At 45.3% G+C, this 23,032-nt stretch overlaps 1 protein-coding gene across 11 annotated transcripts in view; it reads left to right on the forward strand.

Moving 5' to 3' along the window:
* Nucleotides 1-23,032, forward strand: part of LOC136654387 (sodium channel protein type 5 subunit alpha-like) — a 319,548-nt gene that overhangs the window by 115,717 nt on the left and 180,799 nt on the right. For 7 of the 11 annotated variants that reach the window (XM_066631371.1, XM_066631373.1, XM_066631374.1 and 4 more), the window contains exons 6-7: nt 3,377-3,468; nt 18,615-18,845. The exons of 2 other annotated variants lie outside the window; for them this stretch is intronic. In XM_066631371.1, coding sequence (XP_066487468.1) covers nt 3,377-3,468; nt 18,615-18,845 — 323 coding nt within the window. The remainder of the gene's footprint in view (nt 1-3,376; nt 3,469-18,614; nt 18,846-23,032) is intronic. 2 more of the 11 variants (XM_066631377.1, XM_066631379.1) reach the window with 2 other exon arrangements.

Raw genomic sequence — 23,032 nt, forward strand, 5'->3', positions numbered from 1 at the left:
TCTACCAGTAGATCGCGATCCACCTATTGAGCACCCCTGCTCTATGCTTTCAGAGAGCCAGACCATTCCCTTGACTTTCTGAAAAGTTGTAGTAATAAAATGAACAGCACAATGAGGAAGGTGTGACAGATCTATGAGTAATTAGATAGTATTCATTACCTTGATGTGGGCCGGTGCTTGTTCTTTAATTCCAGAAAAGTAGCTGTGTTGCAAAAGCGTAACGGAGATTGTTGTGGCACCTTGAAAGGTGAAGGATGGCATCCAGAGTAATGCTTCTGTGAACCAAAGCTCTCCCTGTGAACAGAATCAGCTCCCATTCATGAAAGCTTTACCCCGGATGTCATCCCTAGTGGATTTACTATGGCATATGATTTCGTGGGCCAGAGCCCACTTCAACAGATGAATGAAGTGAGGCCTTCCTTGACAGATCTATTAGTATAAAAGGGGAGGGGGTGGCAAAAGGAATCAAAAGCCATGAAATGGAAGAGGTATGACCTGTGGCATTTCTGTGCCAAGCTCAATTGTTGAGAAGCAAGATAAGCGCAATGCTCATTCACCTCAGCAGTAATTGGCAATAACACAGTCTTCCAAGTTTTAATTAATCTTACATTTCCTTTTGGTCTTTTGTTTCATTGTGAAGCTTTTAATATTTGGGGAAAAAAATAAGGTGGGAAATATGTTTAGAAGGTCTCTGATTGTGCTCTGTGTTGGTATATAATCAGGTCTGATTTGGCTCTAATTACCGTAATTTGTTTTAAGTGCATTGTTATTTTTGTTCCTTTAAATTGTCACTAGCTGCCAGGGGAGACGTATTTTTGGCTAACAGGCAGGATACAGTCTTGAAGTGTGTGGTTTAAGGAAATGAGCTTTTCAGAGAATGCTTTTATAAATAGGGTGGGGGGCTTTGGTATGGAAGTGTTAAGCCACTGAAGCACATGATGCCATTGTCCTTCTGTCTGTCTCTGTTGTCATTAATGTACCTGAAGGTTAGTTGTGTCTGTGTTTAACTTGGGCAGAGTTGTGGGGAAGATGCCACTGCAGCCCCTCTCTCTCTCTCTCTCTCTCTCTCTCTCTCTCTCTCTCTCTGTCCTTGTGGTAAATGCCTCCTGCCAGTTGTAAGCTAGAAAGAAGTGGAATCTCCCACCATGAACACCTGGTGAGAGGATTTCCGTGCAGATGCTGAAATTGACCCACCCAACCACAAATCCAAAATTCAACAACCCATGAAACTATAATCTGAAATTTTGAGTTGAGAATGTTTTCAACTTTCCTGGAGAGTTACTTGAAACAATTTATTTCTTAAAGCCTTTCTGATAAATTTTAAGGCTATAAAGCTAAGTTGTAACTGAACAAATTCAATAAACTTTACACTTTGTGTCTTCTCTAAATCAATTCCTAAATAAATCCTTACTTGTGAACGTTTTGGGGCTAGGTGGGTAGGGGAGGAGTAAAATATATATTTTTAAAGCATGTTAAAGTTAAGATTTGTGTGGATTTTTTTTGGGGGGGGGGCATATTATTTTTATTAGAGATGCAAAACTACTGTAGTTTAAGGCTGGTTGTAACCTCCATCTTTTTAACTTAAAAGTCTTCCTCTTGCTTGATTGGTAGGGAGTGTTTACTCAGAGATAATGAAACAGCAGTTTGCCAGTGTTCAGAGTCTCGATCATATTATCCCAGGATTGAGTCTTAGAATTTAAAAAAAATACTTTTGAGTTGGTGTCCTGGTTATGTTGACCCTTGACTTCCAGCTTCAGTGTTTGTTTTCTTCTCTAAGATTCTTCCATGTAATGCTTGACCCTCTCCAACTTTTGAGTCTGGTTGATCAGAAGGGACTATCGTCTCACTGTTCAGGAAATTGTTACCTGTTAGCTCAAATTGTGGGCAATGTGTGCATCTGTTAATGAAGCTTATGTTGTATAAAACACAATTCCTTGCTGAGGCTCTTCATTCTATATCACTCACAATGATAATATTCAGTTGATCTACAAAGTCCTATGCAGTCATCTCACCTTGTTTGTGTCCAGAAAATATGGTGTGTGTCCCAACCTCAAGAACAAATGTGGATTTGTTTGTCTTTGCAAAAAGTCAGTGTACTCTGGAGTCCTTTTGGGTTCTTGAAAGTTTATTTGGGGATTCCTCAATGAGAACGTCAGTATTGGTGGACAAGCATCCTGGGATGAGAATTCGTCCACTGCTACCAATTTTTTCCTTTCAATGAGCACTCCATTGATTTGGAAGGAAAGGTGGGATATAAATCTTTTGAATACATAAATAGATGCAGGTGACCATTGGGCATATTAGAGTACCCTCTCCATTTACGCCGGCAATAATCCGTGGTGTTGCTAGGGGGTGCAGGCTGCACCGGGTGATGTGCACAGGGAGGTGACACCACTACTTTTAAAATCTTTGTATTTTCGAATAATACCATCATGTTATATATCATTTGATGTGTAATTTCATGCCGAATGCAATGAAACAAGCCACACTGAAATATCTCTATTCTAACAAAGGTTATACCCAAAAAACCAGTGGGCTGGGGCAATGGTGCATCACCAGACCCACCGCCCAGAGTGTTGCCCCATCCACTGCATGGGAGGAGATTCATCATGGGAGTGATGCACCGGTCTCCTCCACTGGGTGATGCAAACCCTAGTGACGCCACTTGCAATGATGCACATGATACAGCAACTTTGTTGAAACTATTCTGACCTGGGTTGGTGGAGTCAGCGCCTGAACGGACGACCAGCTTGGAACTTCTGTGAGTTGCATCATGGAAGAAAAATGAGATATAACTGAAATAAGAAGACAGTACTTCAGTTATGTCTCACTTTTCTTTCGTGTAGGACAAACGATGAGGCCCAGCAGGCCACGGTCGCACTCTGCCCAGGTTGACTGGTGCACTAAAGGGCTGAAATCTCCTATGATGTGTGTGGGATTTTCAGCAGGAACAGAAGACAGTCAAGGTGGCAAGGGTTCCTATAAGACAGAACATTTAAAAACCATGCCCTCAGTTATAAACAAGTGAAATGCTCATGCAGGTGTGTCCACCAGTGTGCTCTGCTGCATATTTCCAAATAACTGTGGTTTAATTCAACAGGTTTGTAGGAGAATTTACAAAACTAGGCAGTCTTTACACACTTCGGATTGTCAGGGTATTGTGAGCTTTAAAAACTATTTCGATGGTTCCAGGTAAGGTGTCCTGAATCCTTGCATATCTGCTCTTGACTACAAGTGACCTTTTTTTTTTCCTGTCTCCCCAACCCCCTTCCCCTCTAACCTCACTTGCTCTCGCCTCCCTCTTCTCTGCTGTCATTATTTTGCTGGCATTCTTGTCACAGTCTTCTTCTTGTGTGTGACTTTTCCTTATTTGCAGATACATAACTGAATTTGTGTACCTGGGCAATGTATCAGCCTTACGAACCTTCAGAGTTCTTCGGGCGCTGAAAACAATCTCAGTCATTTCAGGTGAAAAAAACAATCTCAGGTTAAACACTTGGGCTGCACTCTCAGAGCTTCCACACCATTCCTGGTTGCAGAATGGCTGTTGGTAGAACACAGCTATAGCCTTGATGGGTATTTAATTTGGGGAATGGGTGAGTGTAGGGAATGGGACCTGTCAATAGAATACTTTTTCATATGTTTTCTCCCCCCCTCAGCGCATGTGTTTTTTGTGGGGCTTTAGGGCTCCTTGATCAAGTATGATGGAGAGCGCTTACTGCCCAGTGCGCCGAACAATGAGTCATGGGAGGGTCTAAGTAAGTCAGGGGTCCTATAGTCTCCAAAACCTCCCAGACTGTTAAAATTGCAGAATGCCACATGCAAAATTCCCATACTGCTCTTTTCTGTGCAATCCGAGAATGAATCCATTGTTTCAAATGTTGGTATTTATAAATAAAATACTAAATTTGGATTGTTTAGGAATGCTTTGGGGTAATTAAAACATATGAAAACAGACAAAACCCAGAAGTTTTAACAGAAATTAATGAGGTCAATCAATACAGCTGATCAAAACTAATCAGCACATTAAATGAAAATTGAATGCAATTTGTGGTTGGCAAGAAAACATGCACCCACCACTATAAGGAAGTTAAGGATTCCTCTTGTCTTGCCTCACTGTTATCTGTTGAACTGATATAGTTCTAAACCAAACCAATAAATCAGTGGTTCAGCACAGTTTCTTAGTGAATTTGGGCACAATCCACCAGGATGTTCTTTAGCACAAGACATTGTAACACTTATTTTGTGCAGCTCCCATTCATTTCAGTGGGGCTTGTGTAGGGGGAAATTCTGGGTGAATTGTGCCTGCTGGTCCTTCCCTCCCTCATTATCTTGCTTCAGTAAAAAGTGTTTGTAAATCTTGTTGTCCTGATCAGTGATTAAGATGTGTAGTTATGGATGCTTTCATCACTCTCTCTCTCTCTCTTTCTCAAATTGGCAATGGAGTTTTCTCTGAAAACAGATCGATGGAAAAAAATAGCAAATGCCCCTGGTGTATCTATGGACAGGTCTCGTTCAGCCTCAGTGTTTAACATATTTGACCTGCATGGCAAGGTAGAGAAGATGGCAAAACAACCCCGTGCATGGTAGTTTCTGCAGGTGATTATCCTGAACAGATGTTGGCAATTACAGGTCAAAATAGTCTAAAGAGACTGCTTTTTTAAAAAAAAAAGGGGGGGGGAAGAAAAAAGGAATCAACATCCATTTAGAAAATGGAAAGAGTTTTTCACTCCATTAGTCTGCAAATGTTCACACTGTGGCACTTGCATTGCAACAAAACACCACAGTAACGGCACACATTATCTGACTCACAGTATATTTAAGGTGTGAATACTGTAGTTACTACAGCTGTATTTTTTGGAAGGGAGTTTTGCAGGGTGCCTACTATAGTGTATCTTTCCCCTTGAGGTCAGTGGCAAAAATTGAATCAATTTTTAATTGATCTGGAGACTGAGCTCTCTCCCTCTCGCTTCCAGCATTTTTTTAAAAAAAGGTATGTCACCTCAAACAGCAACAAACAGTGGGGTAGCTAGAGTGGGTGCAGAGTGCTAAGTTTTGCAGGGTGCCTCACTGCGGCGTGTAAGCAGTCCCTCCCCTTCGGAGCCATTTCAGGCAGGGGGTGCAAAACGGAGGCATACTACAGACAGTTGCCCTAGAAACAGAGCTGCGCAACCTGGAAGAGTGTGTTAGCAATTTTTATCCGCCGTGCTCCAAACTCCTGTGGCACACCTGCGAATTTTGCTGCACACCAGTGTGCCGTGGCATGCTGGTTGCAAATAGCTAGCTTATTTGATAGCCTTGGGCAAGCCTGTCAGTGTATCACATCCTTCCCAGGGTCAGTGTGACGACGAGGTGTGCGTTGTGCTGTGTAACAAAAGGAATTTCATAGGCAAGACCGTTGCAATGGTTTTGTGTGCTCTACATTTCTCTCTGGAAAGGTTTTCGCTTGGCGAAGACCTGACATAATTTAACTGAGTGCCGAGCACTGTGACTTAGAATGAGCAGATGAGGCAGTAACCAAAATAAACTTTTTGTACTCGTGTTGCCTCTGTACTGGCTTCCCCAGGGTGCACCTTTCAGCTTCCATCTTGTCTTCATTTTGAACAGAGCGGAGGCTAGAGCTGGCCTTGCCTGCGTAAGTAGACCCAACTCTGTGTGACCCAGGGTCACAGTGGATGCCGGGTGACCATCCTTTCTTCAGCTTCAGGAGTCGGGGCCAAAGCAAATCTAGCAGTCTTACTGAAACTGTTGGTTTCCTCCAAAATGATTCAAGTGGTTTTGCTTCAGAGGTATCAATTCACTTCATAATCTTGCTAGGTGAAACTCTGAAACGCCTGGGTGTGCAGACCCCTGCAAAATTTCATCGGGCTTATCACACGCATTTTCTTTTGTTCTCAAATTTTGCAAGTGTTTTTGTTTTTTTTCATTAGTGAGAATTTCAAAATTTGCAACATTTGCATATGTGAAATTTGGTGGTAGTTGAAGCAAAGTCCTAGTCATTCCATCTCCCAGAGTATGTCTGCAGCAGACCAGTATAGAAAGCCATCTTATCAGGGTCACTACATAATTGTTAATTCAGCCATATTTTTTTTTGCCAAGACCATGTTCTTTATTGCTCTAACACATTACATATCTCCCCATTTTATGTAATGCATATAACTTTGCAAAGCGCTGAGCAATTTTTAGCACCAACACAATAACACTGTGAGGTTAGCCACTACTGTTTGCCTTTCTCCGATGGAGAACTGAGGCTGAGAGTGTCTCACCCAAAGCCTGATTTAAAAAAAAAAAATTAAAGCATAGCTGCGAGATTAACTCTTGCCCCCAGTTTATTAGCCACTGAGCTGCGTTTGCTCTTAGAATGGCAGGAAACTTAAAATACCATTCCGCCAGTATTTTGTTTGAGGCAGGGTTTGTGAGACGTTCCCTGCCCAACCCTGAGAAATTTTGAGAAACATATCAAAGTCCCTTTGTCTTCCTTGGAAATTCCTACTGAAGTTTTGCCTACGTGGAACTCTCAGTTATACTAGCAGAGCCTGCTATCTTCAGTCAAAATTCCACCTTAGGATAGTAGAACCAAAAACTCTACAGGTGGAGCCTCTTTATCCATGGGGGTTCCATTCCTGGACCCCCTGTGGATACCAAAAACCGTGGGTAACAAAATCCTCTGTTTTGGAACCCACTTTTGCTCTGAATGCAACCGGAGTCTTGCTCTGGCCACATCAAGACCCTCTCTGAGCCTTGGAGTGGAAAACTGTCCAAAAATGCTCTGGGGCTTTCTGAGCCTCGGAGAGGCAGTGCGCCGCTGCTTGAGGCCTCTCCAAGACTCGGAAAACCTCCCAGACGCAACTGGAACTAGGTCATGACCCCACCCATACTAAGTTCTACTTTGAAAAGTGGTGGTAATTCCTATTTTTATTTGTTTGAGAGGATGGCAATGTAACTTCAAGAGGACTCCAAGTGCAATCCTATGCATGTTTATACAGAAGTACAACCTGCTGTTTTACAGGGGGACTTACTCCCCACTTAAATGTGTGCAAGATTGTTACTTTCAGTCTGGGGTGCAAAGGGAAGGGACATGATTTGGTAGGAAGCTGGGGTGGTAGAGGAGAACTGCATCACTTGAGACTGTAGGTGAGGAATTCCAGTTTTGAGCGTTCTGTCTGTAAAACAACAAAAACAAAATCACCCCTTCAGCTAGATAGCACAAGAGGGAAATTAGCTCAAATTAGCTCAATGTGCCGTTTTCTGTGTAAAAGAGATATTGACACAGGGGAGCATTACAAATATGATCATACACCTATGATGATGATACAGTCCATTTTACCTTCACATTCTGCCACATGTGTAGGCAAGGTGTTAGTCATGAAATTGTGTGTTCATTTGAACAGCAGAGCAGTGATTTTCAACCTTTCTCACCTCACAGCACACTGGTGAGGCACTAAAATTCATTCATTCATTCATTCATTTATTCATTCATTCATTCAATGAATGAATGAATGGCACTAAAATTGTCAAGGCACACCTTCAGTTTTTTGACAATAGACAAGGCACCCCACACTGCCATGGGGGGCTCACATCCTCCAATAGCCCTACTAATAAATGACCCTCCCTCAAACTCCCACAGCATACCTCTGGATCATTCATAACACACCAATGTGCCATGGCACACTGGTTGAAAATTGCTGCATTAGAGGCTACCTTCTACTCAGACCATCCACCCCTTCAGCTTAGTATAGTCTTGACTAGCAACTGTTGTCCATCTATTCAGAGCAAAACAATCTTACATAAGGAGATGAGGCGAGGTGCTCACAACCATCATGCTAATCACAATTTTTTTCCCCAAGGCCTAGGAACAGAAGTGTTTGCTATGTACTATAGCTGATTGCCAACATCTGGTACAGATGCCCCAAAAACAATAATATGAATAATGCATTCAGTTGTCATAGGAGAGCCTGCGTAGTGTTGAGGGATGCTCACTGATTTCCCACGCTTGGTGTGCTTGCTCTTTTTAATGCTTAAAATGGCTTCTAATGTGTGGTGGAAAACCAGATTATGGGTGCAATCCACTGAGAAGTCACCCTGCACATGTGAACAATGCAAGTGTAAGATTTTATGTGTTGATTTACTGTATTTTTATCCCATTTATCTCTCCCTAAGGGGGGACCCAAAGTGGCTGGGTTAAAGATCCATTTATTTCAGCTTGTGCAGGAGGACTTGCCAGGAGGGTTGTGTCTTGTGGGATTGACTTCTAATGATGTCCTCATGCGCTTAATGTTAACAGTTTGATATAGAGGTATAATTGTTGCCCCAAAAGAATAAGGCACACCGCCAAGGAGTAAGTTGCTCACCATTGATTGGCCAATAAAACAGAACATTTTATAGGTAACATCTTGGTTTTTACTGTGTGTGTGTCTGCATATTTATTGCAGGAGTTCCGGTTTATTGATAATAATGTTCTACCAATGTAGCTGGAACTTCATGGTGGTATTATTTGTCAAGCATGTGGGTGGCCACAGTCCACGACTGGTGGGCTCTGTGTGGTTCAGTAAGTCACAAGCATTCCTTGGACATTGCTACACACACAGCCTGCCCAGACCCTCCTCCAGTTCATGATGTCACACCTGGATGCCCACCTGGAACCTGACATAGGGGCAGTGGTGTAGCTGGAGGGGGGGCAAAGCTGCCAGGCCAACAGGGAGGCTCAGCGGGGCGGGCAAGCAGCCCCTCCCTTAGGAGCAATTCCTGGCAGGGGGAGCAAAACGGAGCCATATGGCCACTGTTGGAATGGCTGCTCTTGCCCCCCCTCCAGCTATGCCACCGCATAGGGGCCCTTTCTAGACATGCTGACACATTCACTACCCATGGTGTTTCCTCTCCAGGTTGTGAGCAGGCAGGGAGTCACTGGCAATTCCATTTCCCCTTTTGGGGAAAAAAAAGTGACTATTTACAGGTCTGTTAGCAATAAGATGTAAACAACCCCCACCCCCTTCACTGCCTCTTCCTCCCCCATTTGGTGGGTTTGACTTGCACTTGGCAAAGCCCATTCCTAGAATAGCAAGGTGGAATAAAAAAGATGTCAGTGAGTTTTGTGCTTCTGGTCTTCATGTAATTGGGTTAGGATCTAAACAGCTGTCTCAAGCAAGCTAAAGGCTAAAACTCATGCCCAGTAAGGTCTTTTTAACCGCTTCCCCCCCCCCCCTTTAGGTAAATCTCTATGTCATGACACAAACTAGTTTTGAAAAGCCTGGTCAACACTGCAAAACCTGGTGGCAGTGTACTGGGATGGTAGAATAGACCAATTCACACAGCGGGAGGTTGCGTTGTTTGAATTCTCCCCTGCACCAAAAACTTGTAAATAGAAAACAAGCAACTTCAGGCAAAAAACTTTCCATCTGCTTTGCTGGTTTTTTTATTTTCAGGAAACCTTTAAATGGAAAGGTTTAAACCTTTAAATGGAAACCTTTAAAGGAACCAGAGAGAACAGCATTCAAAGTGGTAAAATCCATTACCAGCTCCTTTTTCTCTCCAAGAGAGACCAGGCCAAAAGTTTCATCAGTTTCCAAAGCAGTTACCCTGCACATGCCTGATCTTATCTAATTTTGGAAGCTAAGCAGGGTCAGGTCTGGTTAGTACTTGGATGGGAGACCGCATGGGAATACCGGGTGCTGTAGGCTTATACCATAGTCTTTCGAGACTGAAGGTTGCCAACCAACCATTTTTCCATGTTCCAAATATTCGCCATGAACACAGTGGTGTAGCTAGGTGGGGTGCAAAGCACGAAGTTTTTCAGGGAGCCTTACCACAGAGTGCAAGGGACCCCTCCCTCCCCTCCAGAGCCATTCCAGGTGGCCAGCCCACCACCTGGAATGTCTCCGAGGGGGAGGGGCCCCTTTCACTCTGCGGTGAGGCTCCCTGCAAAACTTAATGTTTTGCACCCCCTCTAGCTATGCCACTACATAAAAATATCTGAGAGCTCAAAATATTCTCATAAAACACTCTCCACAGTAAGTTTCTCCCTGCTATTTGCAAAAGTCTTTGCTTTCCCCTCTATGCTGTTGCTTGGGTGATCTGCCTGCCCCCCTCACCTGAGTGATTCCATTCAGTCAGGTAATAAGAGAGATGGCATCACGGTGCCATGTGGCCAGTCAGATCTGGATACATGATGCGGTCATGAGAATCTCTCACTGGAGGCTTCGAAGAGAGGCTCCTTGTGACCATTTTCACCTCTCTCCATGCCCCACTGATAAACCCCTGGGATGGGATGGGTTGGGGAACGCTTGTGGAGGGAGGGCACAGCTCATGAAAAGCTTCCCTACTTAAGCTTAGTAATGATAAATGATAAACACACACACACACACACACACACACACACACACCATAATTCTTATAGTAACTAGATTTTAAGGGTTAGCTCAAAACACTGGCATTTCTGGAGGGGGACAAGACACTAAGTTTCTTCAGGCACCTGGCCACTGGTGTAAAGTGGTCCCTCTTCCTGCCTTCAGAGGACTCTGACGGCGAGGAGGAGAGGTCAACACCAGCGACCTGGCTCCAGAAGCTACTAAGTGTTCCCCCCCCAAATGCCAGTGGCTCAGAATGCCCCCGTAGTTCAGTAGAAAACTGTGCCAATGGCTCCCAGAGCTCTCTTCTCTTAGGACCAATGAAGGAGCTGCTTCTGGAATGTTCTCTTTCATGCTTGATGGCAGGAGTTCAAGGGATGTCTTTGCAGCCCAGGAAACAATCCCTTCCTTTAAGCTGTAATGCTGTTGCTCTCCACTGGCATCCTAACAGGGCTGGATTAGTATCCCCCCCCCCCCAGTAGGCTGAATCGCAGCTGAAATTTGAATACATTTTAGCAATTACTTTGCAGAACATAGCAGTTCACTCCCAGGAGTGCAAAGACCCAGAAGCAAAGCTTTTCTTGCTCTCTCTTCATCTCCACCTCAAGGCAGCTGATATATAACCTAATGGTACCTCAGGGCATGAATGGAGTTTCCAACTTTTTTCCAGCTCTGCTCCAGGGACCTGTGGTGTGTGGGGAGGCAGGTGAGGCAGAGCCTCCCTGCCGAAGTCTTTTGAAAAGCACCACCACCACCCAAGGTGCTAAAGCGCATCCCATGCATGCTCTGCGCTCTGCTCTCCACCTGAGCACCTTGCACGGTGGCGGCGCTTTTTGAAGGTCTCTGGTGGGGAGCTTCTGCCTCACCTGCCTCCCCACCCACCGCATGTGTCTGCTCTGTTCCTGTACCTTTAACCACCTCCCACCACCCAGAAATTAACCCATTTCTGCCCAGCCCACAGGTGTCCACATTTGATCCCTGTTGCGTATATGCAACGTTGGGCAGAAATGGCTTTTTAGCGGGTTAACTTTAGCTCCCTGTCACTTTTGCTCCCTGTTCTGAAAAGCTGCACCTGCTGGATTTCTACATGACTAGAATATGATTCAAGGGTCAGGAGCAGGGAGAGCTTAATTTGGTTGGCCCACGGTTATTGGTTGGCCCGTGGTTATTAAAGGAGGTGCAAGTGTAGCCATTTCATGAGGACTTTCATTTCCATCCCCATTTTGACAGTGGTGTGATTGTCAGGCAGAAATTGAAGTGATTGAACACAAAACGATCCCAGGCTTTTAACACAAATGGAGACACTCAACAATGGGCAATTATTATTCTCCGCATTATCCTTATTTCTACTGCTGGAGAAATGATCATGGAGATGAAATGTTCGTGTTCAAGTGAAGTTTTCATGGGAAAACAGTCACATGACTTATGCAATCAGTGAGGAAGTGGGGACTCAGGCTGCACGAGCCTTGCTCAGTCCCCTCCAGAAACGGAGAGGATCTTTCAAGTGTTCCTATCAAATTCTCAGAAGAACTTGAAGGAATGTTTTGACTGTTCAGTGGAAGGCCCAGAGAAGCTCAGCTGGTTAAGTTAGAAGTGAAGTGCACCTTAGTTTCCCTCTGCCACGTCAGACCACTGGTCCATCTAACGCAGCCCCTGCAGCATTGATGGGCAACTGTTGTCCAAGGTGTTAGACATGGGTCTTTCCTAGCCCTACCTGAGGATGAACCTGGACCTTTTGCATATAAGGCAAGTGCTCTGTCACTGAGCTATCACAGTCTTTCCCAAGGTTTGCGCTTGGGGAAGGAGTGAAGAAGTGGCAGGAATAAGGCCACAGCCACACAGGAGAGGCCCTACAAACAGTAGCGTAGCCAAAGGGGGAGCTGCATGATAAGTACCGCAGGCACCACAACGCGCCATATAAATGGCCCCTCCAACTTGCCGTCGCTGCCCAGAGTGGCTCTGACGGTGAGTGGGAGGGGCTGCTTACCTAGTGCATTGTGGCGCCTGCACTACTTACCGAGCTGCCGCTCCCTGGGTATGCTAATACCTTCAAGCCTTCACCTTGGCATTTCCCTGCTGGAAACAGTAGGCGTTTATAGTGTGAATATTACAATCCTTGATATCCTTTGGCAGGAAATGATAACTTTTTCAGGTTTTTACAGTCTGTCCTGTTACTGCTAGAAGATTGCTGCAGGGGATTCTGCACACCAAAATCCTGTGTAAGTTCCCCGCCCCCCCCACAAACACACACTACATGTAGCCCAGTGGCATAGCTAGATGGGATGCAAAGCAGTAGGTTTTGCAAGGAGCCGCACCGCAGCCTGCAAGCAGCCCCTCCTCTTTGGAGCCATTCCAAGTGATGGGCGCAAAACAGCAAATTCCCCCACCAGGAATGGCTCCGAAGTGGAGAGGCCACTTGCACTCTGTGGCGAGGCTCCCTGCAAAACCTAGTGCTTTGCACCCCCTCTAGCTACACCACTGATGTAGCCACCAATCCGTGCTGGCAAGCCCCCCAAACGGATGCATTGATTGGTGACTACATTTTGGGGGCCTGCCAGGTTTGTGACTTCTTTCCGCTCCCATCTCAGCCCTTGTCTGTGATTTGAGGCAGGCTGCAAGAAGCAGGTTTATCAAGGCCCCCCCCCCCCCGTACACAACTGATGTGTTATTTGGCTCAGCGAGCCACCCATTATATGAGTCTGCCTATATAAGCTCACAGGCTGTATGTTGGGCGGGGGGGGGGGGGGAGGAAATATCAAAATGAAACATTCTGATTGCCTGAGAAGATTAAACATGAAAAACCCAGCACAGAGGGGATTATCTTTCTATTTAAAAACATAATAACAGGATGAATAAAACACACTTTGAAATTGTGTTTCTATACTTTTGGACCTTAAAAATTGGCACTATTAGGGCCATGTCTCTCAAAGAATGACCCCAGGTGAGCAACCATTTTTGACATTTAAAAAGACTTCCCTTCCCAGGCCCCATATTGATTTTTCGTTAAAACTCACTGTTGTAAAAGGATGGGGTGGTTCTTTACTCCCCAGCTGATTAAAAAGCTGTTTCAGTTGCAGTGTGCCTTGCCGTGCTGGTTGCTTGCATCCTCTGATAAGAGATCTAGCATATTATTAATAACATGATACAATTGATACAGGGTTGACACACAGCCTATGTCTTGATAACATCCGGCAAGTCCCTTTTTTTATGGTCTGCGCTTACTGACAAGGAAAAAGGGTTATCATGGTGGTTTAGAAGTCTGCCCCTCTGATGCCCATGTTGAGCTGAGCCAGTGGTGTAGTTAGAGGGGGGTGCAAAGCGCTAAGGGCACAATCCTAACTAGGTCTACTCAGAAGTATGTCCTACTTTTGTTCAATGGGGCTTACTCTCAGGAAAGTGTGGTTAGGATTGCAGCCTAAGTCTTGCAGGGGCCCCTCCCTTTTAGAGCTAGGCATGCACCTCCATTTTGCACCCACTGCCTGGAATGGCTCCGAAGGGGGGGGGGGCTGGAGGGGCATCTTGCAAGTTGTGGTGAGGCTCCCTGCAAGACTTAGTGCTTTGTACCCCCTCTAGCTATGCCACTGAGCTGAGCAGTTTCAAAAAAGGGAGATACGCATGCATTTTTAAGGGTTGCACATGTCTTTTATTTATTTATCACATTTTTATTTTGCCCTTCTTCCAGGGAGGTCAGGCAGGCACAACAACCCTTTATAGTAGGTTAGGTTGAGAGATGCTCATTGGCCCAGGGTAATTTAGCAAGGTGTGTGGCTGGATGTTGAACGTGTGTCTCCCCAGCCCTAAATAAGCTGCCCTTGTATAGAATATAGGCTAGTGATGAAAGTTCAAGCAAATCACACGATTGAGGGTATTCCAAACTGGCTGGTTTCTGGTGTGATTTACCTTGTATGTGGGTTTTGTGCCTACTTGCCAATTTATCAGAGACAAGTCATCATTTCTGCTAAACTCTGTATTTCAGTGGGCGGGCAGGTAAGAGAAGGGCCTTCTGACCTTGCCCAGCCTCAGCTAGTTCACAATCAGCAGAGGCATCATTTGCTGATGTGTGGAGAGCAACACAGCTCTGTGCTCATCACACATTCTTATTTCGACCCCACAATCCTAAGAGGAGGAAGCACAAAGAATTTGTCCAGGTATAATGAAGACGGAGCGGCAGATCAAGGCAACTCTTAACAAACTTTAACAAGAGCTCTGGTCTGTACATACCTTTAGAAACCATCTCCAAATGGACAGTCTGGCCGTTCAGTCTCCATTCTGTTTAAAACAATTATCAGACAGGCAGTTTTTACACAGGTCTTACTGCTGCACACATCCATAAGAATATTCCCTTAAAGCAGTGACTTTCAAATTTTCAACCTTTTTGTTGCCACCAGTTTTTCTGCTGAGCGACCATGCAGTCACTCTGTGTTTCAAAGGGCTGCGGGGAATGTTCTAGAGCAGTGATTTTCATCATTTTTCTTTTCATGGTACACTGTGATCTCTATGGTCTTCTCCATGGTCTTCACCTCTTGTGACATCAATTCCAGCTTCTGGGAGACTCTCATAAGAACATAAGAACAGCCCCACTGGATCAGGCCATAGGCCCATCTAGTCCAGCTTCCTGCATCTCACAGCGGCCCACCAAATGCCCCAGGGAGCACAGCAGATAACAAGAGACCTCATCCTGGTACCCTCCCTTGCATCTGGCATTCTGACATAACCCATTTCTAAAATCAGGAGGTTGCGCATACACATCATGGCTTGTACCCCATAATGGATTTTTCCTCCAGAAACTTGTCCAATCCCCTTTTAAAGGCATCTAGGCTAGACGCCATCACCACATCCTGTGGCAAGGAGTTCCACAGACCGACCACACGCTGAGTAAAGAAATATTTTCTTTTGTCTGTCCTAACCCGCCCAACACTCAATTTTAGTGGATGTCCCCTGGTTCTGGTATTATGTGAGAGTGTACAGAGCATCTCCCTATCCACTCTGTCCATCCCCTGCATAATTTTGTATGTCTCAATCATGTCCCCCCTCAGGCGTCTCTTTTCTAGGCTGAAGAGGCCCAAACGCCATAGCCTTTCCTCATAAGGAAGGCTCCCAGGTTCTGTGGCTCTGTTTTTAGGGCAACTGTTTGCAGTAATGGAATTCTGTTCCTCACCCTCTGTCAGTTCACCTCCATTCTGCTAGTGGAGGAAGAGGGACAGACAATTGTTTACTACAGACAGTTGCCCTAGAAACAGAGCCACAGAACCTAGAAGAGTTTTTCAGCCGCTGTGCTCCAAACTCCAGTGGACCTTTTGCGGCACACTGGTGGAAAAGCAGAACCGGAACTCCACATGAACCAAAAGAGTGCGCATTTGGTTCATGTGGGAGTGCTGATCAGGCCTCTTGGAGCTTTATTTTTACTCCATGTAACTAGTGAGTGCTCCAAACTGAAGAAAAGATTCCATAGCTCAGTGGCACAGTATCTACTTTGCATGTTTAGTCCCAGCATCTCTCCTTGAAAGAATCTCATGTAGCAGGCCTAGGAAAGCACCTTGCCTGAGATTGTGAGTAGCCTGCTTGTCTAGCCAGGTAGACGGTACAGGGCTTGATGAGACACAAAGCACATTCTGGGAGGAGGAGCTGTAACTCAATATTAACGCATGTGTTTTTCATGCATAAAAGATACCAGGTTCAACCCTTGATTAAAAGGACCCCAGATAGCTGGGTAGGAAAGAGCCACTGCCAACCAGTGAAAATGGACTGTTCTAGCCAGGATGGACTAGTGGTCAAATGGATCTTTATACATTTGGGTAGCAAGTGGTGGGCAAGTTGTTTTTTTAGGGAAACTTGTCTACCGTTCTTGATCTTCTCATTGAGGGAATTCCCCCGAAGCTGTAGGGCTTTTCAGAAGTGGATATTTGTCAAACCCTGCTTGAAGGAAACCCTGAAGGAATTTGTTTGGTAAAACAAAGAGTCTGTGAACAACATAGTCCAGTGGCATAACTAAGGGATCTGGCACCCGTGGCCCAAAAAGTTTTTACACCCCTAGGTGTTAATATCCCCCAGAGGCCAGGTGCCCAGAACATCCCCAAAGGGTGTCCAGGAGGTGGTCTGAAGCACAGGGAGGCCGAACACCCAAGCCTCAGAAAACTTCAGACGGCCTCAGGATCCACCATCAGGGGTGTGGGTTGACATCCTCTTTAGGTGTGGTACCTGGGGACATGTACCCCCCTGCCCACTTAGCTATGCCAATGACACAGTCAGCCAAGCCAACTGTCTTTTGGAAACACCTGCCTCCTTTTGGGAGAGGGCTGCAGCTTTTCATCACACACAATGCCAAGTGTTTGTTTTGTAAGTAGCCCAATGTCTCTTTTACTCCCAAATCTGGTCATATCAAAAGCCGGACATCCAGAACCCTGCCTTGCTGAGCTTTTTAAGCACTATGGTAAATGTAAAATGTTGCACAAGTTCAACATTTTTGACCCATTTTCCAATTTATTTTTGTAACTTTTGAAATCTGAATTTTGAAAATCAAATGCTTTAAATCTTACTTTTTTGAGATCATCTAAACAGAAGCTTTAGGAGCAGCAAACTTAATTTTGAGTATTGTGATAAAAAAAAAAAAATCATGACATTCACTCCTGTCCCCCTCCACCCCTGTAAAACAACGAAAAGTACAGATTTTTTAAATTTGGGTTTCATGTCCTCTCCAGATCTTTAATATAATTCAAATTTCATGTACATCTCTATTCAGAGTGTTTTTTCAGAAGGAAAGGACAGGACCCTACCCCATTCAACTTACAGTCTAAAAACAGACACAAAAATACATGTCACTCCTGTAGACTTGGAATATATTTTCATTACAGTTTTCTCTAGTTATTGTCATGAGAAGTTCTGAACAATATCAAATGAATTGTAAATATACATATAGTGGTTAAAGTAATATAACATAGGCAAATAGCTTTGGACCAATCTGAACAATACTTACCTCATCCTATTGGAGGAAAGCATGACTAAAACTGCAATTCAGTCAATGATGTACAACTCCTTCCCCATGCAATTAAGAGGAAATCATAGCAAGTGAGGGGAGGAGCAGGATGTGTGTGCACCATGAATACACATATCACTGAACATGTGGGGCCAATCAGTTGGGGTATGTATAATCTGGAATGACCCTGTTAGAAATATAGAACCAGACATAGTTGCAGCTTACTTGAGCTTAAACAGTTTCATCTTAAAGCACTATATCAGCTCTGGGGTGGATCCAAGGGGAGGGCATGGTTGTGTGCCCCCCCCAAACTGTATCTACTCACCCAGCAAACCTTGACCATGGAGCCCAGAAGTTAAACTCCAAGCCCGAGCAGGACCCCAGGTCTACCCACCCAGCTAAACTTGGCCTTGAAGCCCAGAAGTTCAGCTGGGAGCCCAGCAGGTAGATCTGGGCTCCAAGTCCCAGCAGGTAGATCTGGGCTCCAAGTCCAGGTGGAACCCCAAGTTTACCTGCCTAGCAAACCTTGGCCAGGGAGCCCAGAAGTTCAACCGGGAGCCCAGGTCTACCCACCCAGCAAAACCTGACCACAGAGGTCACAAGTTCAACCAGGTGCCCAGGTCTACCCTGCAGGTAGATCTGGGTTCTGGAGTTAAGGTAGTGTTGACCCCCCTGCAACACAAACACTGGATCTGCCCCTGCATCAGCTCCCAAATACTTGAGTTCTAGAACTTTAATGTCACATTAAAAAGGGGGAGAGAGGTGGTTCATAACACTCCCCTAGAATCAATGGCAATTGTCCCTTTTATTTTAATGGAATAGAATCACATTAAGAAAGAAAAAGATGTGCCTAAATAGAAAAAGATTTGCAGAAATTAGAACATGAGAGTGTTCCCAGCTGATTTTTTTTAACCATACTTTTACCTGGAGATGAACAAATATGTTACTATTCTTATTGAAATTCTTCAACTTCCTGCAGAATAGCTGTATTTGTTTTGTACAAGCTCAGCCCTCCAAATTCCCCTTGAACCTTTCCTTAGGTGCAATTTGGCTGGAACTCTACCTATGCCATGCATTATCAATATTGGGTGTATGTCTTGTAGTTGCAAATGCAACCAGACATGCACTGCAATCCTAGATGTGTTTCCTCAGAAGCAAGCCCACAGTGTTCAGTAGAGCTTGCTCCTAGGTTAACGTGTGTAGGATTGCAGCCTAAGTTTTTCTCGTATTTTTGTGGAGCTATGACACAGTAAGCTTTCATGTCTTGGTCTGTAAATCTCTTGCCATTGTCTCTCTAGGTTTAAAGACCATCGTAGGTGCCCTTATCCAGTCGGTTAAGAAGCTGGCAGATGTGATGATCTTGACCGTTTTTTGCTTGAGTGTGTTCGCCCTCATAGGGCTCCAACTCTTTATGGGAAATCTGAGACACAAGTGTGTCCGGAACTATACTGAATTTAACTCCACCAATGACTCGTTTGCTTCAGACCAGAAGACGTGGGAAAACTTGGATGCCTTTCTAAGTGATCCAGGTAAACTTCTCTCCTCCCCACTATTTGCAAATGCAAGTTGGGTCCTTATGGTGTGCCTGGATATGTGAATAGAGAAGAATTTTTTAAATCCAAATTTGGCACTATGGGAAAATGCAGAGATTTGATTCTTAAAGTCAGTGTTCAGAAAAATTAAAGACACCCTCAATTTCACATTTTAAAGACTATTATTTGTTCCTCAGTTGGTACACTTAAAATTCTTGCTAAGAGTCCCTTCAACCTATAGGGGCTGTAAGATTTTCAAAGAAGAGTTATACTCTGGGTTCTTCTGCTATTTGGATATAAGGTAGGTGTCAGGGTCCAACAAGGGATTGCCAGCAACTGTACCAGGGCAGTAGCATCTAGTAGAGCACATTCATTCCTGTCCCATTCCCCTCTCTTCCCCGTTTGGACAAGCAACTTAGGGCCGAGTCCTATCCAATTTTCCAGTGCTGGTGCAGTTGTGCCACTGGGGTATGTGCTGCATCTTGTGGTTGAGGGGCAGTCACTGGGGCCTCCTCAAGGAATGGGTACATGTGTCCCCTTACCACAGGGCTGCACTGTGGCTACACAGGAGCTAGAAAGTTGGATAGGATTGGGCCCTTACTGGGGAAAAGCCTTGGCAGTTTAAATCCTCTGCCAACCAGTCCAGGAGATCAGGCTAGACCAGTGTTTCTCAATGTTTGTCTTCCACCGTAGCACTTCACATGATCTACCTCTTTGAAGTACCAGTAGAAGTAACTGGTGATGACGACATCGCTAGTTACTTTTGGGTTGGGAGGCCAGATGCAAAGCAATCAAGCCCAGTAAGAGGCTCAGGATGGTCGGGAGGGCTTTTTTGAGCATGGAAAAGCATGCTTCGGAGCATGCCCTTAAAGGGAAAGGGGCAGTGGTTCTCCAGCTGGTGAGTCGCGACCCATCAGTTGAGAACCACTGCAGTAGAACATACATAAAATATACGTAGTAGGAAAATAAAGAACAGTAGGAAATGAGAAAAAGACGAGGCCCTCTTAGCATTAGCTCCCTCCCTAGGAAAGCCTGTTGAACCAGTGTGCTGCAAACCTTGAAGAAGTAAGTTCTTTCCAATAGCCGGGTGGCAGCTGCTACTGCAACAGCATTATATTTGCAAAGTGCCCGGGGTCTTAAATTTGGGACTCTGGCAGTGGATCCTACATGCCTTACTCTCTATACTGCTGTGGCAGTATGCAAGAGGAAGAAGAGTGAGGAAGAAGAGTGAACAAACAGCCAGAGAGTGTTATTTCGGACCCAAGCTTGGCAGGGACCAGGTGAAACAAGGAGAAAATATGGTTCTGTCTAGGGCTGATTATAAATGGCCTCTCTTTGTTCACTGCTAGCTCATTTGCAAGTGGTGAGAAAGGTGTGTGCATGTGCAGTTGTGTAGTTATAAGGGTCGTGGTAAGTACTTCAGGTGACACATGCATTAGATAAGTGACCCCTCCTACTCACCATCAGAGCAATTCTACTATCTCCTCCAAATAATGTCTCCTCTGCTCCCAAGGCTCTGCCTTTTCAATTGGGGAGTACAGAGAGAAAGAGGCATTGCTGGCAACAGGATGTCTGGGCAGGTGGCTTGTGAAGGTGACATGCAGAGGCAGGGCAAGTCCAGAGCACCCACCACCTTCTCTTGACTCCCCCAGTCCACCACCTCAATTGGCTTCATCTGTGGTCTGTCCTGTCCTGGCCTAGTCTGCCTGAGCTGTTCTGACATTTTAGGAAGAGTTATGATTTTGAGGAGCTGATGATGCTTTGGAACGGTGGCTCAGTGGCATAACTAGAGCGGGGGCAAAGCAAGGAGTCTCACCGCAGGGGGTTTTGCAGGGAGCCTCACTGCAGTGTGCAAGCGGCCCCTCCCCTTCAGAGCCATTCTGAGTGGGGGAGCAAAACAGAGGCATTTGCCTCTCACCACCCGGAATAGATCCGAGGAAGAGGGGATGCTTGCACACTTGCAACTTAGTGCTTTGCACCCCCTCCAGCTATGCCACTGCTGCAGCTTAATTGAGTTTCATAAACTAGATTTCATTGCTTTGAGTGTTCCTGTGTCCACGATACACTTTTTCTTTTGGCTGCTTCTATTCTGCCCCCTTGTATTGGAGTCAGGCATGATGTAATGAAAAGCACTCAGGGAATAAATATTTTAAATAAATAAGAAAAGAAGCCAACAAAAGCCACCATTACTGTCTGTGCAGAAACACCAGACTTTTCCCACACGTCACCCGCAGTGAGTGGAAGTGTCGGATGGATCCTGAGACTGTCTATCTGGAGACTTTTCAAAGCAAAAGCAAAATATGCAATTCCGGATTTTACATCTGGATTAGTTCTTGCTGTAGGAGGATAACGGTGCAAACAGAGCATTCCAAAGAGATACATGTTTGGGCAGGTGCCTTGTGGAAGGGTAAAGAAATCAAATTAACAGATGAAAAATTGCTGTACTGTGCTGCAAAATGAATCTGGATCCTAAAGCAGCCGAGCAATAGACAGAGACAGCAAGCAGGAGGGCGCGCATTGGATTTAATGTCTCTGGGTTAACTAAGCCCATAGGCAGCTGCCAAGGGGCACCCAGGAGGATGAAATCAGGAACCAAGAATCAGAGAAGGGGTCAGTACCGGAAGGTTAGAACAAGTCAAGGCAGATGACTTCCCCCCCCCCACATACACCTGGAATGGCTCCAAAGGGGAGGGATCATTTGCACACTATGGGGAGGCTCGACTCCCTGCAAAACTTAGTGCTTTGCACCCCCTCCAGCTACACTGCTGGGACAAATGTTTTTTTTAGCATAACTTTAACTAAAAAAAGAGACCTTCTTTCCAGTTGAAACAGGGTACAATGCTACCCGCATGCCCTGTTATCACTTATGAATGGTTGGAAGGTATGATGCAATGAGAAGGAAAACCAGGAAAGGTTTTCAGGAGTCATAGAAGGAAAGAGTGGCAGACTGATTTGAAATAACCCAGCCACATCTTGCCCTGCGTGCTCGTATAACGTATTTTCCCATTTTTGAGATTTATGGTTATTACGTGGCCACGCATGGCATGACTGTATATGGCAACCCTTGGACCAAATATGAATGGCAGTGCTGGGAGATCAATCATTTTGTGGAGCATTATGTAGAGGTGAATGACTTAACGTTGTTTGAGGGGTATTGATCACACCAGATAATAAGATTCCACATTTCAATTGCTGTAAGATTGATGTTGCACATGTAGATAAAGTGAGGATTAGGGATGCTGAATTCGATCAAAGAAGGACTAGATTAAGTAAAAGCCTGTCATTGTTCATTAGGAAGTGGTGTAGCAGTTGGAATCTATGGGGAATCAGAGAGAGAGAGAGAGAGAGAGAGATTTGTCCAGTGGAGCACACGCTGTTTGGAGCCATTTATTATGAGTCAGTGGCATCACTAGGGAGATGCAGGGGGTGTGGACCACACCAGATGAGGCACTACTGGCCTAAATTGTAAAAATCTTGATATTTTCAAATAATACCATTAAGTTATATATAATTTCCTGTGTAATTTAAAGCAGAATGCAGTGAAACAAAACCCGTTGAAATATCTGTATTCTATCAAAAGTTATAGCCAAATAACCAGAAAAGGAAAATTCAAGTGCCTTATGTAATGGGTAGTGCAATCCTAACTTGCGCTGGAACAGGCAGGCCAGCAGACCTGTACTGTATTCAGCGCCAGTTTTGGGCCAACTGTGGCTCAGCCAGGGGCAAAGGGAAACTTTTCCCCTTACCCCAGGGAGAGCCACAGTGGCCCCAATGGGTCTACGCCGATCTGTGCCATCTGATAAGCAGAATGGAGCAGCCAGGAGGTGTTCCGCAGTACCTGGGAACAGGGGCTAGGATCCAGCATAACTGGCCCCACCTCCTGCCTGCCCACCCATGGGCCCGTCCACTGCTTGCCCTCTTCCTACCCCAAAACACCTCCTTCCTGCCTTCTCCCTGCCCTCTACCCACCCCCGACCCCCTGAGCCGGCCAAGCTCAGCTGGCGCAGACCTACTGCCTCCTGCTGCCCCAGAGTCTGGATTTGACCTCCGTGGGCCAGTGCACCTTTGTGTACCAATGTGGCTTACTTCCACAGAGGTGCAAATGTGTCTCATGGCACACTTGCGACCCTCCTGGGCCGGTGCAAGGGACTTGCGCCAGCCCAGGGTGCAGTTAGGATTGAGTC

This window comes from Tiliqua scincoides, chromosome 5, assembly GCF_035046505.1.
Source record: "Tiliqua scincoides isolate rTilSci1 chromosome 5, rTilSci1.hap2, whole genome shotgun sequence".
Taxonomy (NCBI): Eukaryota; Metazoa; Chordata; class Lepidosauria; order Squamata; family Scincidae; genus Tiliqua; species Tiliqua scincoides.